Source organism: Medicago truncatula, chromosome 2 (assembly GCF_003473485.1).
Source record: "Medicago truncatula cultivar Jemalong A17 chromosome 2, MtrunA17r5.0-ANR, whole genome shotgun sequence".
In the NCBI taxonomy this organism is placed as follows: domain Eukaryota; kingdom Viridiplantae; phylum Streptophyta; class Magnoliopsida; order Fabales; family Fabaceae; genus Medicago; species Medicago truncatula.
The window spans coordinates 31838982-31855999 of NC_053043.1; the positions used below are offsets into that span (position 1 = coordinate 31838982).

Consider the following 17018-nt stretch of genomic DNA (forward strand, 5'->3'; position numbering starts at 1 on the left):
CGGTGTTGCTTTTGTTTGAGAAGATTTCGGGATTAAAGGTGAATTTCAATAAGAGTATGCTGACTGGTGTTAATATACCAGCTACTTGGTTGGTGGAAGCGGCTTTGGTCTTGAACTGCAGAAAGGGGACTCTTCCTTTCCTTTACTTGGGTTTACCTATTGGTGGGGATTCCAGAAAGTTGAGCTTTTGGAAACCGGTTGTTGGCTGTATTAAAGCTCGCCTGTCCTTATGGAATAACAAGTTTTTGTCTTTTGGTGATCGCCTGATATTGTTGAAATCTGTCCTGTCTTCGCTCCCGGTTTACTTTCTTTCCTTCTTCAAGGCCCCCGCAGGTATAATCTCTTCTATAAAATCTATTTTTAAAAACTTTTTCTGGGGGGGTGGTGAGGAAAATAGGAAAATAAATTGGATAAATTGGGACTCTATTTGTAGTCCAAAGGAGGTTGGAGGGTTGGGGTGAGGAGGATGGGAGCTTTTAATTTATCATTATTAGGAAAGTGGTGTTGGAGGATGTTGGTGGATAAGGAGGGATTATGGTATAGAGTTTTAAAAGCCCGTTATGGTGAGATTGGGGGGAGGTTACAAGAGGGTGGGAGACAGGGGTCTTCGTGGTGGAAGATGTTGTGTCATATTCGTGATGGGGTGGGTGAGGGAGTGGGGAATTGGTTTGACGAGAACATTCGTCGAGTTGTCGGTGATGGTAATAATACTTTCTTCTGGTATGATAGTTGGGTTGGGGAAATGCCTTTGTGTACCAAATTTCCTCGGCTTTTTGATCTGGCTGTGAATAAGGAGTGTTCGGTGGGGGAGATGGTGACTTTAGGGTGGGCGGAAGGTGGGAGGGCTTGGGTGTGGAGACGGGGGCTGTTAGCGTGGGAGGAGGACAGTGTTAGGGAGTGCACATTGTTATTACATAACGTTGTTTTGCAGGTGAATGTCCCTGACAAATGGAGTTGGCTCCTGGATCCGATTAATGGTTATTCTGTTCGGGAATCTTATCGACATATAACAACCTCCGGAGAGTACGTGGATCAATCTGTTGTTGATGATGTTTGGCATAGATACATTCCACAAAAAGTGTCCCTGTTTGTGTGGCGTCTTCTTCGAAACCGTTTACCAACTAAAGATAATCTGATGCGGCGACGGATTATCCTTGCAAATGTCGTCGACTGTGTTTATGAGTGTGGTAAGTTGGAATCTGCTACTCACCTCTTTTTAGACTGCAGAATTCCTACTATGGTCTGGTTACATGTTCAAAATTGGATAGGCATATCTACCGTATCTCCTAGCCAAATGCGTGAACATTTTACACAATTTACTTTAATGGCTGGTATGCCTAGAAGCTCTCATTCTGTTTTCAAAGTAATTTGGTTTGCTTATGTATGGGTGATTTGGAAGGATCGCAACAACCGTGTCTTTAACAATACAGGTTCAAATCATTCAGTTTTATTTGAGAAGGTTAAGTTGAATTCCTTCTTGTGGCTCAAGGCTAAGTGTCCGTCCCTAAATTTTGGTTATCATGATTGGTGGCAACACCCACTTCCATGTTTGGGTGTTCACATGTAATTTTCTTTCCTGGTGATGCCTCTTCTTTCTAGGCATCGTCATTTGTAAACTTTTGATCGTGGTCTCTCTCTAGCACACCTTGTGCGGGGATTGGCGGCGTGGTTGTTTATATATATATCATTTTGGTTTGTGCAAAAAAAAGAATATTCCTTAAAATGAATCATTGTGATTATCAAATATCGTGGCGTCAGAATATAAACTCTAACACTAAAAAATTTATAAAATGAAACGAAAATTCCATAAATATTTAAATTTTCTAATAACAAACCAGCGATTTTTAAAGTTGATCATATAATTGTCAATATTACATGTTTTAAAGTTGATCATATAATTTTTAAAGCAGCATGTCATCGTAGCCTCTGTACATTTTTTTTTTTAAGGACCCTGCTTATATTTTTACCAAACTTATGTGTGATGAAATCCCACATTAAAAAACTCATTAAATAATTAATTTGGTAATTAATATCATGATTAATGCCCAAAAAACATTATATGATTAGTGTTTTATAACGTCATCTAAGCGTAATTTTTTTAAGTTGATAATTAAGGCAATTAAATAGACGATTAGAAAATATAAAACTGTACATACCACAAAAGTATCTTAATAATTTATAGATTCGGATACATTTGTTAAGAACAATAGAAAATAAATTTAGGGTTACAAAAAAAAAAAATGTTACCTTGCCAGATCTTAACTTTGGCCAACAGGACAACCACAATGACCTTATTGGTCTCTCCGGCAGCAACAAAAGCATTAAGTTCATCAGCATATTGTCCAAATAGAGTGACCTTAAATTTAAACCTAACAAAAAAAAACTAAAACAAATTAGCTCTTAAAATTAAATATAAACGATAAAAACCAATAACACATTTTCAAAATATTATGAAAAACACCAACCCATCGTAATTCAATTTCATGGCCACCATCTTAGTTTTTGCTCCATTTCGTTCATATTCCCTTTGCATGCCAACACCGGTCAACATACCCATGACATCTACATACAAATGAAACGGAATCAAGTAATAAACAATATATATTAAAAAAAATTACAGACAATTAAATTTTAATTTCCATACCGACTAAGTAATCAGTGTCGTATTCAGAATTGAAAACAACAATAGAATTTGATATCGGATAGATATCATCCGGAACACTATTTTTGCCACACAATTTCACTTTGGTGTTAAATTGGAAATTGAGTTTGTATTCGTGCTTTGTGGTGCGATAAGATCCAAGATTCGCAGCAACACCAAAGCCACTCATAGAGTAGACCTTTCCCTCCTGCAGGTCCTTCTCAAATTTGTAGATCAGAGTTCTTCGTACAGTGGCGTGAATCTTGTTTCCCTAAAAACGCCAAGAATAAAATAATCAACAATCATCAACACAACACAAAACAATAATAATAATAATAATAATAATAATAATAATAATAAAAAGTAATGTAATTTGCTCACAGATGCATCCATGAGAACCATGTCGAGAGAAAACGGATGTGCGTCACGATTGACGTCACGAACAAACCAAGCACGGACAATCCGTACAACTATGCTCTAAGATTCCTTCACTGGACTGATCTCAGGTATGTTATCTGATCTTGGAGCGATTTGAATATACTTTTTTTTCTAGGTTGAGAGGGAACAGAAGAAGACAGATGATTTATCTCCATTTAACATTGATATAAATAGGCTAATTGCATAAATAATATGAGTGGAAGTAATGCGAAAATAAAAACAATAACATCAAATAGTTGCAACATGATTGGTTTAAAAAAATGATATTGACACATGTCAATGTAATATTGGAGGAATACCTACAAATGACATGAATTAGTTTTAATAATATTTTTATTATTTATTTCAATGCATAAATTTTTTTTGTTAATGGAGACCTTACAAATTAATTTCGGTGCTCATTTTCTTTAGTGAATAATTTCGGTGGAGTGAATAGTTTTGATTGCAATCATGGTGCAATAACTTCTCCTATCAAAAGGAGATAACATTTTAGGTAAATTCTCCAAATTATGATTGTTGTTTCTATTATAAGTTTTTCCATATTTATTGTATACATAAAAGAAATCATTGGTGCATTAAATAACAATTACAAATTATGACTTTTTACACAACATTTTCGGTTACCTAATCAAATTCCAAGTCCATTTGTTTTTTTTTTTTCGTGCTCATTTTCTTTAGTGAATAATCTCGGTGCATTGAATAATTTTGATTCCAATCATGGTGCAATAACTTCTCCTATCAAATGGAGATAACATTTTAGGTAAATTCTCCAAATTATGATTGTTGTTTCTATTATAAGCTTTTTTATATTTATTGTATACATAAAAGAAATCACTGGTGCATTAAATAACAATCAAATTATGATTTTTTGCACAACAATTTCGGTTAGCCAATCAAATTCCAATTCCATTTGTTTTTTTTTCTTCCTATTATAAACTCTATCATATATTGTGTGTACATAAGAAATAAGAGATAACATTAAATTGTGTGTACATAAGAAATAACATTAAATGATCCTTTCACTATTAAGTTGCCACGTGTACTTTTAAAAAAAAAATAGCGCAAATGTATATAATAAAGATAAAGATTCCTTTTACTTCATTGTTAAATGATATAAAATCAAATGAGTCCAATAGTCCATATCCACTGATTTTGGGAATGTGAATCACATCTGTTTGCACTAAACAGTAATGTCAATGATATACAAAAGGTTCAAATCTCATTTGATCATTTTTCATATGTTATAGATCAGCTTATCAAGATCATGGAACTCAATTCCATTACTTGATTAGCAAACTTGTATAGAAAACATTATTTGGATAATAGGACAACATTTGTATTTTATTCAACTACACAATCTTTCTCTTGTCAATACAAGATTTAGGACATAATGCTTCTATATTATATGGAATTTAATAACAATTATTTGGTTCTATATCAAGTTGAGTTTAAGTCCAAGCATAAGTTCTTATAGTCAATGAAACTATTTGTTCCATTCGAGACGTAGGTGGACTTCAGTTATAGTTAAAGTTCTACTTCTTTAAAACTCTATATTTCAACAAACATAATATTAATCATCAAGTATCATATACTTATGATGCAGAAGTAGAAATTTAACTTTATATAACTATATGGGTAAATAAGAAGTCTTACTTCTTTCTTATTTTGACTCTTTCAAAACTACGAGCAATTTTGTTTTCAACTTTTGAAATAATTGTTTTCCTATTTAGCAACCATGTTTAAACTTCCAAGGTAGAGAAACAAAGTTTGAATTTTATTCTTATTCGTTTCCATCTACTTGATGGACTTAAACTCTTTATCTTATCTTGTAGTTATAACATTGAGGTTAATGATCATATCATTATCCATTGTCGTTACCACTATGAGATATCTTATATCCACTCATTCGATCTGATGCTTCTGACAAACATTCTTTTCGAATTTAGATATAGAAAGTTGCTAAGAAATGATTGCTCGAGATTATACAATTTTTCTTATTCTTAAGAACAATTCTTAATTTTGTACCAGTTCAGAAACTCCTTTATGAAGATTTTGTTCTTCATAAGAACATTTAACAGTATAATAAAAACGTATATGCCAAAGAAATTCTAAATACAGAAAATAAATAAAATAAATGTATCATGATTTAAAAACATAATTAATTAGGTCTTTAATTAAATATGCTCCCACTACAATTTCTAGAACAATCCTACTCGATGTAACACCCCGTATTTTATATACATTATGCATTTTTCTTGTTTTAACTTATTTCGGAATTAATTAATATATTTTAATATTTACTATCGGTTTTACCACATGTACATCTATTTGCACTACACTTATTTTTTTAATTTATTCCTTGACCATGTGGTCATTTTACTTGCTAGGTCAAAGGTGTTATGCCTACTTTTATGAGTTACTTGCTAAATATAAGGAGCAGTTTTCCACTCACTTAAGTGGGGCAGCATCACAATATACATCCCCTTTAGCAAAAAAAAAAAAAATAATATTTGGGGCAGTTTACGGGCATGAGCCCTAGGCCGCTGCATCCCGGCCTATGCCTTGGGCCAGCCTTGACTACTACTACACCTACAACAATTGTGAATGAATTTGATACCTTTGAAGATATAGAAGAAAGTGACAATGAAAGTTATAATGAAAATGGTGCAAGTGGTGATGATGATGGAGGAAATGATGAGATTGATGAAGATGGATGTGTTGATATGATGGGGATAAACCATATATTTGGTGATTTTTCTTGATTTATGATTGCATCAAGTCTTTGCCTTTATGGATTTTGTGGACTTGAAATTTTGAGTTATTTATGATTAAGTATTTTGTCAGTCATCTAGTCTTTGCCTTGAAACTTAAGAGTCTCGTACTTATTTATGATCAAGTATTTTGTCAAGCATCTATGATTTGCGTTAAATATTTTGTCTTAGATTGTTTAGCATTATCATGACCACTAGAGAATATTTGATATCTAGACTTTGAGTAATTTATTTATAGGTATTTTGTGGACTTGAAACTTTTGAGTCATTTATGACTATATGCAATTTATAACATATATTTACCATTATTTTTGATTTTGGTAGAATCTACCGATTTTGATTGCAATTTTACGATATTCGATATTACTATCCTACGTCGATTCTACAAAAATAGTTGAATAAAATCTTTTGATTACAATTTTACGATTTAAAATTTTATCATTCCCTTTCGATCTCAAACAAAATTTCAATTTTAACAACTTTAATCATTCGTGGTGTCATATTTGACTATGAAGATACAAACTTCAATGACTATGATAATCGATAAAACTTGTATCAATTATTTAGTTTATATTTTAATAGATACAAATTTTATCAATTATCATGGTCATTGAAGTTTATATTTTAATAGATACGAGTTTTATCAATAGACCATGATGATTAAAAATCATCAAACCCCGATCTAACCTTAAACTGATAGACACATACATCGGTTCAATGGCTCATGATTTTGATTACTTTGATCTAAAGTGAAATTTAATATGGATTGCAGACTTGCACAAGTAAGATTGTTTGCAAAACTTCTTCAAATAAACAACACTTCCTCTTTGATCCACTTTTTTTGTTTGACCTTTACTTTTTTGTCTGACACTGTTCTCATGTATTGTCAATATTGATAAACCAATATCGAAACTTCTAGTTATGTTACTAAATATATCATAATACAAAGTATCAGGTTAGATTCACCAAGTCCTTATAGATACACATTAGATCGAAAAACAAAAACAAAAAAATTAATAAAACTAAAAAAGATGAAAACATTAAAACAAGCCAAATCTCATATCACAAAAAAACATAGAGAACTCACTTGCTTAAAGTAACTAATTACAAACAAAGTTTCATATCACTCCTTAATTACTTCACCTGCTGAGTAGAGGAAACCAACGTTCTTGAAAGGAAGATTGGTACGAAACCATGAAAAGAAGAACAACAAGAAACAAACCAACACCCCAAGGAGTTCCACCAGCTCTATGAAGTGACTCTCTCTCAGGCAAAGGAATCAAAGAAGAAAAGAAACCTCCATCTCCATAGTTAGAAAGAAAGTGAACAACAAGTAGAAGAAGAAGTGGTGAAATCATTAGAACCATCTTCACTTGATCCATTATGCTTTCCATGATTGGTTCATAGTTTGAGTACCATGAAAAACCAAGGAATATTAGAAGGGTAAGTAGGAAGAAACAAAGGTGTAAAGGGAGAGCTGGTTGAGAGTTTTGAGTGGTGGCCATTGTTCTTTGGTTTTGGATTCTTGAAACAATTATGGGGATGGAAAGGTTATTGTTTTGTGTGGAAATAATGCCACATATTTGAGGTTTTATATAGTGGACATATTGTCGTGTAATGTGCCTACTTTTTTGTTTAATGAAAGTAACCATTTATTCATAGAACAAGTGTTCATTGTATGTTGTATGTAATATAAAAAAATTGAGTTTAATGAGATATATTATTATCCACGTAAATTCAACTAGAACTTGTGTTATTGTCACGTAACTCCACTTTATAACCGTATTATGAAAATAACAACATAATAAATTTGAGTAAAAAAAAACATGGTAAATTTTATTAAACCTTAATGTAAAATTTATTTACTCTACGTCAATGTCAGGACTCTCATGAGCTCCAGGGTCCAACTCATATAAAAAAAATTCTATCAAAAAAATTCTATCAATGATATATCTCCTTTTATCTAAAAAGTTTGATATTGAATGGTTGATTTAGTGAGCTATATTTTTCTTAAAAAAATTAATCGCTATTGATAAGTAATTAGTGATTTTGAGAGAACACGTTTTTTTTGTTTGGCCACTTTAGTCGAAGGATTTGAGAGTTGTTTGTTCCTAGCCACAATCTCACAGGTATATAGTTTTTTTTTACGGTATGAGCTGCATATAGGTGAATACTCTAATATGTTAGAGTTTTGTAAATATTACAAAACTTGGTGAAATAAACTAAAAAAATTATGAAATGTCATATAATTTCAAATAAATTGTAAATAAGTACACTTCCAAACATATTTTGGTCATTAAATAAAGTATTTCTAAATTGGATTATTAGGTGAAAACTATCCCAACTTATCTGCTAAAAAAAATTCCCAACTTACATATACATATTTTTAGATTTTATCGCATGAATTGTTAAGAATTATACGTTAAATAAGATAGGACATAATCATGTGTTTATAATTGGGTTTAATCATCACCATATAATTTGATTTTGTAATATTAAATTAGATCAAATGGAACTCTAAGACGTACTATAAAAACTTTTACAACCTCACTCATATGTCTAAGATTGAACATAATCTTAATAACATATATTGGATAGATTTTTTTACCATCTTAAAATTTTAATCGAACTTATCTCATCTTTACAAAATTTAATGTGTAAATTTCACCTCTCTTGTTTACATTTTCGTGTCTTGTCTCATTAAATATAAGATTCTTAACAACCCCAAAGGTAGCTCCAAAAGTAATGAGATTTGTTCTGTGACTTTTCTATAGCTTGTTTATGGCCAAAGGTTTCACCTTTCTCAAAATCCAACACATGCTTTTTCATATAAATAATGTAAAAGTCGGTAAGGATTTTTTATGGTAGAGGTTTATTGTAACTGGTTAACAAATGGTAAGCTGCCACGTACAACCGACCAGAGTCCAAATAACGTCTGAGAGGGCTTTCTTTTCTTTGTAGTAAAATGATTCCTTTTTCTATAATGAGAAAAAAAAAATGAAAAGCAGGCAATGTCTGACTCAGACAAGATTTAGCTACATAAGCATACTTTATTTGACAGTTATGCCTAACAGTAACAAAATCAATAATATTTGTTTTGTCATAAAAATTGTAGGATCATGTTTGTTAGCAATTTTTCTTAAATATATGGGGTTCTACGTCAGAAAGTTTGTTTTTACGGGACCATGTTAGAAGGTTGTGAACGAAATCCTTAATAATATATTTTTACAAAAATAAACGATATTTATTCATTTATTTAAGTTAATACAAATTCAAAATCGCTAAAATCAAAAAGAGTAAATCTGCAAAAAAAAAAAAACTCACATATGCCTTCATATATCCAAGTTAATATGTTGATAGCATAAAACGACTGGGTATCCATGCATTCATATATGACTATATTCAAGTCTCCGTATCTGCAACGTTGATGACGTCAAACTTGCACTTGCTCAAAGTTAATCTTTCAACCTAAATCAAATAAACACCGCACTAAGACAATAATTAAAAACACATCGCACTAAGACGAAAAATCAAAACAAATAGATAACCCAGCACAAAACAATATCAAACATAAATTATAAAAATAAAACACCTCAAGTATATTGTGTGTGTGAGAGGGAGGGAGGGAGGGAGGGAGGGAGGGAGGGAGGGAGAGAGGGAGAGAGAGAGAGAGAGAGAGAGAGAGAGAGAGAGAGAGAGAGAGAGAGAGAGAGAGAGAGAGAGAGAGAGAGAGAGAGAGAGAGAGAGAGAGAGAGAGAGAGAGAGAGAGAGAGAGAGAGAGAGAGAGAGAGAGAGAGAGAGAGAGAGAGAGAGAGAGAGAGAGAGAGAGAGAGAGAGAGAGAGAGAGAGAGAGAGAGAGAGAGAGAGAGAGAGAGAGAGAGAGAGAGAGAGAGAGAGAGAGAGAGAGAGAGAGAGAGAGAGAGAGAGAGAGATGTTGGCGAGACCGAGAGTGATTCATGTTGTAAATTTGTGGGTGAGATTGATGGTTTTGGTGATGGGAGGGAGGGAGGGAGGGAGGGAGAGAGAGAGAGAGAGAGAGAGAGAGAGAGCAAAGGGTGTGAGATGTAGAGGAATAAGAGAGAAAACTTAGAGAAGTGAGTGAGTGTTTTCTGAGAAACCGAGGCGCTGGCTGTGCAAGTAATTAAGCACTATTCTATATTCCATATAGTTTTTGTTATGAGTTCGGAGTGGGAACTTATATCCCCTTTACCCGTACTTGTGTTTTGAAATTGAGAAAATTCAAACTCATGCCCTCACTTAATCAAAGTGGGGAAAAACCATTAAATTAGATTTAGTTTAGACCGGTATCCGCAGGTACGGATTTTGCTGTCATATCTAACCATGTTGTGTTGTGATTTAGAATAATTCGTGATGAACTGAATTATTCTTCTAGTAAACTCGTTGAGAGATCTCTTTCTCCGGTGATCCTTATATATTCTAGTTACCCCATAAAATAAGAACTCACTCATCTATAATGTAAAAGCATCTAAAAAGAGAGAAAATAGCTCTCACTCAAGTTTATCTCAAGATCAATATCCCAACTGATCCTTGATCATACAAGATACACAATCTAAAAAAACTGAACATATATTATTTCATATATTGAAAAATAAGTGTAATAGTATTTTATAACTGATATAATTTTATTTATATCTTACTTATTTAAATAAAGTCACCCATAGATCCAATCCAACGGCAGAAATTGAACACTTTAATTGTTGACATGAATTTTTAATTTAAATTTAAATTTTTTAATGAAGGTCGTTAACCTGTGAATAATCTAATTAGATTCTGAAACTAATAATATTCTTGAAATCTAAAATAACTCGTTGTTGGATCCCTAATTTAAAAAATTTTAATTTGAAGTTTGTGACATTACTCTCTCCAAAATAGCAGAGAATCTAAGTTCGATTCTTTGATTAGCCTGTTTAAAAGGCAACTCAATCTCATATTGAAAAAAATTTAGTCTTTTTTTTTTTAAGTTGATGTTCACATCACGTATCGTAGCGGAACGCCCTTACTTATTTACCAAGTTGGGAAAAAAAAAATTAGTCTTATAGCAAGCCTAAAAAGTCTAAGCCGTGAGAATTGCACCTACAGCCGATTGAGGTCAAACATTCTAATTATATAAAATATTAAAAGCAGTAGTATTGTAAAAGAATTATTAATTTATTTGTTCTTTATTTTTTAAAATTTATAGGTTCCTATTTATAAATTTTTCACAAGAGAGACAACTACCAGTTTTTAGTTATATCTGACCTATTTAATTTTTTAAAAATAAATTATTTGTTTTTGTTTTTGTTTTTGTTACAATTTTTTATTTTACAAATTATTTTTAAAATAATTCTGCATTTTAAAAATTCTTTTTAAATAATTCATGATCTCAATGATAATTAAATATTTATTTACAATTAAAAAGGTAATATTATAATTTAGTCTTCTGCTTAAATTTATCAACATCATTATCCGTGAACAAGTGAGACATAATTGTTTGTCTATTAGGGGAGAAGTTGGAACTTGGAAGGGTTGTTAAAAAAATGACCTTAATTCAGATGGATCACTTTGGCTTTATATAACCTTAATTCAACAAGCTGGTGCGTGGTGAGGGAGGATAAACTCTAACTGTTGTTTAAAAAATGATAAGTACCCCTCAGTCTTTCACACATGAAATGGAACTATTTCCTATTTTAATTAACTTTGCAAATGACAAGCAAGTTCTTCCAAAAATAGTGGGCTCCCACTTAGATATACACTCGTCATTTATATCTGGGTTGCAACCCAAGAGTCACTATTATATTATGAATTTTGCTCTTCACCTAATACATTTCGCTCGCATCGTGCAGACATGTTCAAAATGTTCCTGCATTAGTTAAATAGCACAAGTGTAAACTAGTGTGCAATTTAAGTAGTGTTGCACACGTTAAGTGGCACAAAGTAGCTATTTTTTTATTCTAAAATATTTTATTTACTTTATTCTAAATTATTTTGTCACTTTATTCTAATTTATTTATGCACTTAAAATAAATTCGATTTATACTAATTCAATTTTTATTCTAATTTATTTATTTATTAAATACAAAATTAAAAAATAAATTCGATTTTATTTATTCAATATTTATTTATTCAATACATAAGCATAAACATAAAATAAATGCGAAAATAAATACAAATAAAAACCAAATTAATAAATATAACTTTCATTTTATTAATATGATTCAAACATTACAATATATAATACATATATTTTACCCTCTTCGGTATATACCAATAGCTCTTGGGTAAAGTAGTGATCCGTCCTGTTGAGAAAAATACATCAAGACCCCTTGATTTAAATTTAAATTTGGTTCCTTTTATACCCCCATGATGATTCTTTTTACCCACGGTAAAAAGATTTTGGGAGTAAAAGGAAGCAAACCTAATTTTACCTCAAGGGATGATGTCTTTTTCCCCAACCTAACGGACCACTACTTCCCTCAAAAGCCACCAGTATTTACCTAAAGGTGTATAAGGACCCTATAGACTATAGAAACAAAGAAGAAGAAGAGAAAGCGGGGGAGAGAGTGGGAGGAGAAAATGTGAGGAAAAGAGGAAGTATGTGAGGGTTTTTATAGGTGGTATAAAGTAGATAGCACTTAATGATGTCCAAAAACGTGTGAAAAACTTAAAAAAAAACGTGTAAAAACCAATCAAAAGCATTGACCACCATCCAGAAACGTTTGTGCTTCAGTTTTTACCACCGTCTAACTTGCGCAAGTTAACTTGCGCAGAGGCTCAGTGGATGTGTGACTTAAGTCACGCAGAGTTTGTGAGGTGCGTACGTAACTTAACTCACGTATGGTTATATTTGGAAAATATGCAAGACGCGAGCGAAATGTAGTGAAGAGCAAAATTCTTATATTATGCCCCTTATATTATATGAAAAATACTTTCATCACTTCTAGGTCAGCAAAATCCCCCCCGCTTCAAAATAATCACTATAACAATAAAAATTAAAGACAATACAAGTCACTCTGCTATGGGGTTATTGGATCCACTATTATTAAAGGGTATACCTTGCATGTGGCATCCATAGGGCTTCTAGTTGGATTTATATCCCTTTTTGCTAGACACGCGGAAAGGGATTCAATAATTCAATTAATAAAAGAATATTAATACAAATTGATGCAGAGTCTTAAGCTTTAAGTAAATAATTTTTCTCATGCAAACATGGAGGGGAATTTGTAAGGCTGTCTAGCACTTCTCTTTCTCATAACAATGCAAAAGGAATCCACATATGACCTATTATTAAAACCAAAATTTCTTCACATACTAAGAAATAATCTTATCGGTATACATAATATATTTTACTTATGGGTACCCTATTATATTAGATTGATATTTCTAATGACTCACTTGGGCTCTAGTTTGATGGTATTGATTTGAGATTTTATAGTGTGCTCTTTTTAAGATATTATCTTTAATTTTCTCTAGTATCAATTTTGATAGACTAGTTCATACATATTTTTACTCTAATTTTAAATAGAACCATCGCAAATCGACGATGGAATTAGGTCCCATAATTAGTCAGTTTTTCGACCAGATATCAAATTTTTTTATAAAAAAAAAAAAAAAAAAAAAAAAAAAAAGAGAGAGATTGATAAATCTAATGACTACCTGAACTTGTAATTCTAATATTTTTCAATCTCCTATCATGCTTTCAAAAATATATATCAGCATAAATGAATAATAGTGTGATAAAAGCAATAAATTTAATTCACTTGCGATTCCAATCAATCGTCCTATGAAAGCGTAATCCAGAATCTTCTGCTCTAACCTTTCCTAAAATTTTGTGAACCATCGCCTCTTTTTGTAAGACTCATCCCTATGAAAGCAACCCTCCTCTTGAAGAGTTGGATATTATTCAAGAAAGGATATGATTGGTTGATATTTAAATTTGCAAAAAAAATATAGGAGAATATGGAGTATAACTAACCTCCTCTAAGAAAAGTAATTTAATCTGACATTCAGTTACATCAATTAATCTTCTTATTCTTATTAAAACAAGGGTATGTCTATAATGTGAATTTTAATGAAAAATAATTTTAGTTTGTTCTAATAGAATAGAAGAGTTTTTAGAAAATAAAACTTATATATTAAAAAATGTATTATGTAAATTTTGTAACTATTTAGAACCAAAAAGAAAATTATTTCAAACTATCATTTCTTACGCATTTTGATCTATGTTGTAACATATGAAATTGATGATTAGATCACAGTAATATATGAAATTGATGATTAGATCACAGTGATCATATAATCAATAATCACAGTGCAGCACATATAATTAGATTAATGATAATAAGAGTGAAAGTTAACAATGTGTGAATCCATGTGAAATTAAGAAGCAGAACCTATAGTTTATTGAATGTTTGGAATACCTTTATTGAATATTTGATCCGATACTCATATTTGAATTTGGATATGGTTTCTTGAATGGATTCAACAATGGAGGTTTGCCCCATTAACGGTTAAATGAAAATTCTTAATAAAAAAAAAAGTTAACGGAAAAAATTAACGGTGTTAATCGTAAGTTTTAAAATTAGACAAGGTGTTAGTGTCATTTTCATAGACCTCAGGAAAGATGAGGGTAATTTTCTCAATAAAAAAAAAAAACCACTGCAGTTTAAACCTGTTTGCAAAAATGATTTGTGTACTATATACAAATAATACCATAAATGAATTTGTTTTACAAAAATACACCCTAAACAGATACTTATGGTTAGGGTTGGGAATAGGTCAGGCCGGCCTACAGGGGCCTACGGCCTGGCCTGTTTTGGCCTGGCCTGAACTGTTTAGTAGATAGGCTTAAGCTTAGGCTTTTTAGAAAGCCTGTTTAGTTAAATAGGTCAGGCTTAGGCTTCAAAAAAAGACTGTTAAGCCTAATAGGCCGGCCTATTAATACTTATTTATTAAAAAATATTTTTTTATATTAAAATAATTGCATATATTAAAAGTATAAACATCTTTTTCTCTATCTATTAGTCCCTTAATAGGCTTTGTTGTTATAGGCTTTTATGTATGCTTTAATCTAGTTGAAATTTACTTGTAGTGAAATAGGCTTTTTAAGTAGCCTTTAAGATAAGTTTAACCTATTTAGTAGGCTAAATGAACTATTTGATGGCCTTAATGTGAAGTAGGCCTGTAAGCAGGCTTTTAAATAGACCAGACCAGGCCTAGAAAAACGGCCTATGATAGGCCATAGGCCAGGCTCAGGCTTGTGATTTATTTCGTAGGCCAGGCTCAGGCCTATCAAAGCCTGGCCTGACCTGGCCTATTCCCAACCCTACTTATGGTGAATAATGAGATTATTTACTATACATTTTTTAAAGTTTAGGGTTAAATATGTTTTTGTCTCTATAAATATACCAATTTTTTATTTTAGTCCTTTTAAATAATTTCTTCGGTTTTTAGTTCTCAAAAGTTTTACTTCCATCTTCACTTTTGATCCCTCCTTTTAAGCAAACTCATATGTAAAATTCATAGTTTCAAATAAAAAGTTACATAAAAGTTTATACTATTATAGCAATCCCTAAAAAAAACTAGAATTTTTTTTTTACAAGACATGATTTAAATATGAAATTTTATATTTTCTGCGGTTAAAAATTCATATTTAGTTAAAAAATTCTAATTCTTTTGGGAGATATTTTTACAATATTCCACACATTTATGCACAATTTCATTTAAAAATACAGAGCCTAAAATAGAGACTAAAAGTGATGATTGAAAATTTTATAGGGACTAAAAATTAATTTTTTTTTTTAAAGAAACTAAAATAAAAAGTTAATATATTTAATATTTATAGGGATTAAAAATATATTTAACATTAAAAATTATGAAACATATGCAGTCATTTAGATAAGATCCTAAATTGAATATAAGATGCCAATATTAAAATTGAAGAATATTTCTTCGTCTCTACTTTTCTCAACGATTTAATAATTTTTAAAACTAATTTATAAACATCATTAAACATGAGTCATATATGATGGTCATGAATCATATATGAACAAAAAACAAAAGAATGCTTATGGTAATTAACATAAATCATATATGAACATATTAATCAAATTTAAAACTATTTTCTTAATCAAAAAACTATTTGTACATATATGACTGTTCAAAAAAATGAATCATATCGGATGACACGTAGGTTCGGTCTTGGGGTGCATAAGCAGCTCAACCAAATCGGACCTCTAAAATATATGGATCTCAAAATAAATTTTGTAGCATAATATCTACACCCCACTCAAATACAAAATAAGATATGTTCATTCTTTTTCTTTATTCAATATGCGTTTGAATTTCTTCTTATCACTCAACATCTCTCTTTTGCTTAATATTTTTTATTTCGTTTCATGTTTAGAAGTTCTTATGATTATGATTTTTTTAATGAAGCTTAGTTACACGAATTTTGTTATATGTTGCTTAATGCTTATTAGTAATTACTTTTTAAAATTTCAGTGTATAATTGCTAGTTTTGTTAAATGTTGCAAATATATGATTCTAATATATGTTGGATGTTGAATGTCGAAATTTATGTTATATGTTGAAAGTTGAAAAATATAATTGGTAATTTTCTTATATGGTGGACGTTGAATGTTGACAAATTTTGGTATATGTTGCCAATATATGCCTCCTAAATTTCAAGTTCTACATTTTTTTTTAGTTTTCCTTTATGCCTCTTAGGATTAAAAAGTTATAAAAAATTGTGTTTTAATTTTACTGGGGTATATTTTACTATGAGTGTCGAGCCTCCTGTTTCATAGGAACGATCCTGATGACACGTGATGATGATATTAACGTGGAGGATGAATGACGTTAATTGGAAAGTACTGGAATGAGAAAATGATATATGATATGGTATATGTAGTCCGCATAGATGGGCAATTAAAGGTATAAACGACACTTAAGTGTCCTTTGAAGATTAAATAAAAGATTACAACAACGGTTCATTAAAGGTATTTGGGTAATTATGGTGTGTCTAATAGCCATTTTAGAAGTCTAAAGAGCACCTTTTCTAAAAGAATGGTTGAAAGATTAAGGCAATAGGGCCAACATCATTTTTTTTGTTTTGTTTTAGGGCCAACAACTCTGGTAACCTCTTAGACTATTACTTTTTTTGTTTTGTT

General features: G+C 31.1%; 2 protein-coding genes across 2 annotated transcripts; both read right to left on the reverse strand.

Moving 5' to 3' along the window:
- Positions 1-1754: 1754 nt before the first annotated feature.
- On the reverse strand, positions 1755-3170 carry LOC11440722 (replication factor A protein 1). Its single transcript, XM_003595773.3, has 5 exons — positions 3023-3170; positions 2645-2912; positions 2466-2562; positions 2248-2369; positions 1755-1774 (listed from the first exon to the last, which is right to left on the reverse strand). Exons 1-5 carry the CDS (start codon positions 3041-3043, stop codon positions 1755-1757), a joined length of 528 nt encoding a protein of 175 aa, XP_003595821.2. The 5' UTR covers positions 3044-3170.
- Positions 3171-6731: 3561 nt separating this feature from the next.
- Positions 6732-7433, reverse strand: LOC11424653 (uncharacterized). Its single transcript, XM_003595775.4, has one exon. The coding sequence runs from the start codon at positions 7353-7355 to the stop codon at positions 6990-6992; it is 366 nt and encodes a 121-aa protein (XP_003595823.1). The 5' UTR covers positions 7356-7433; the 3' UTR covers positions 6732-6989.
- Positions 7434-17018: the final 9585 nt, after the last annotated feature.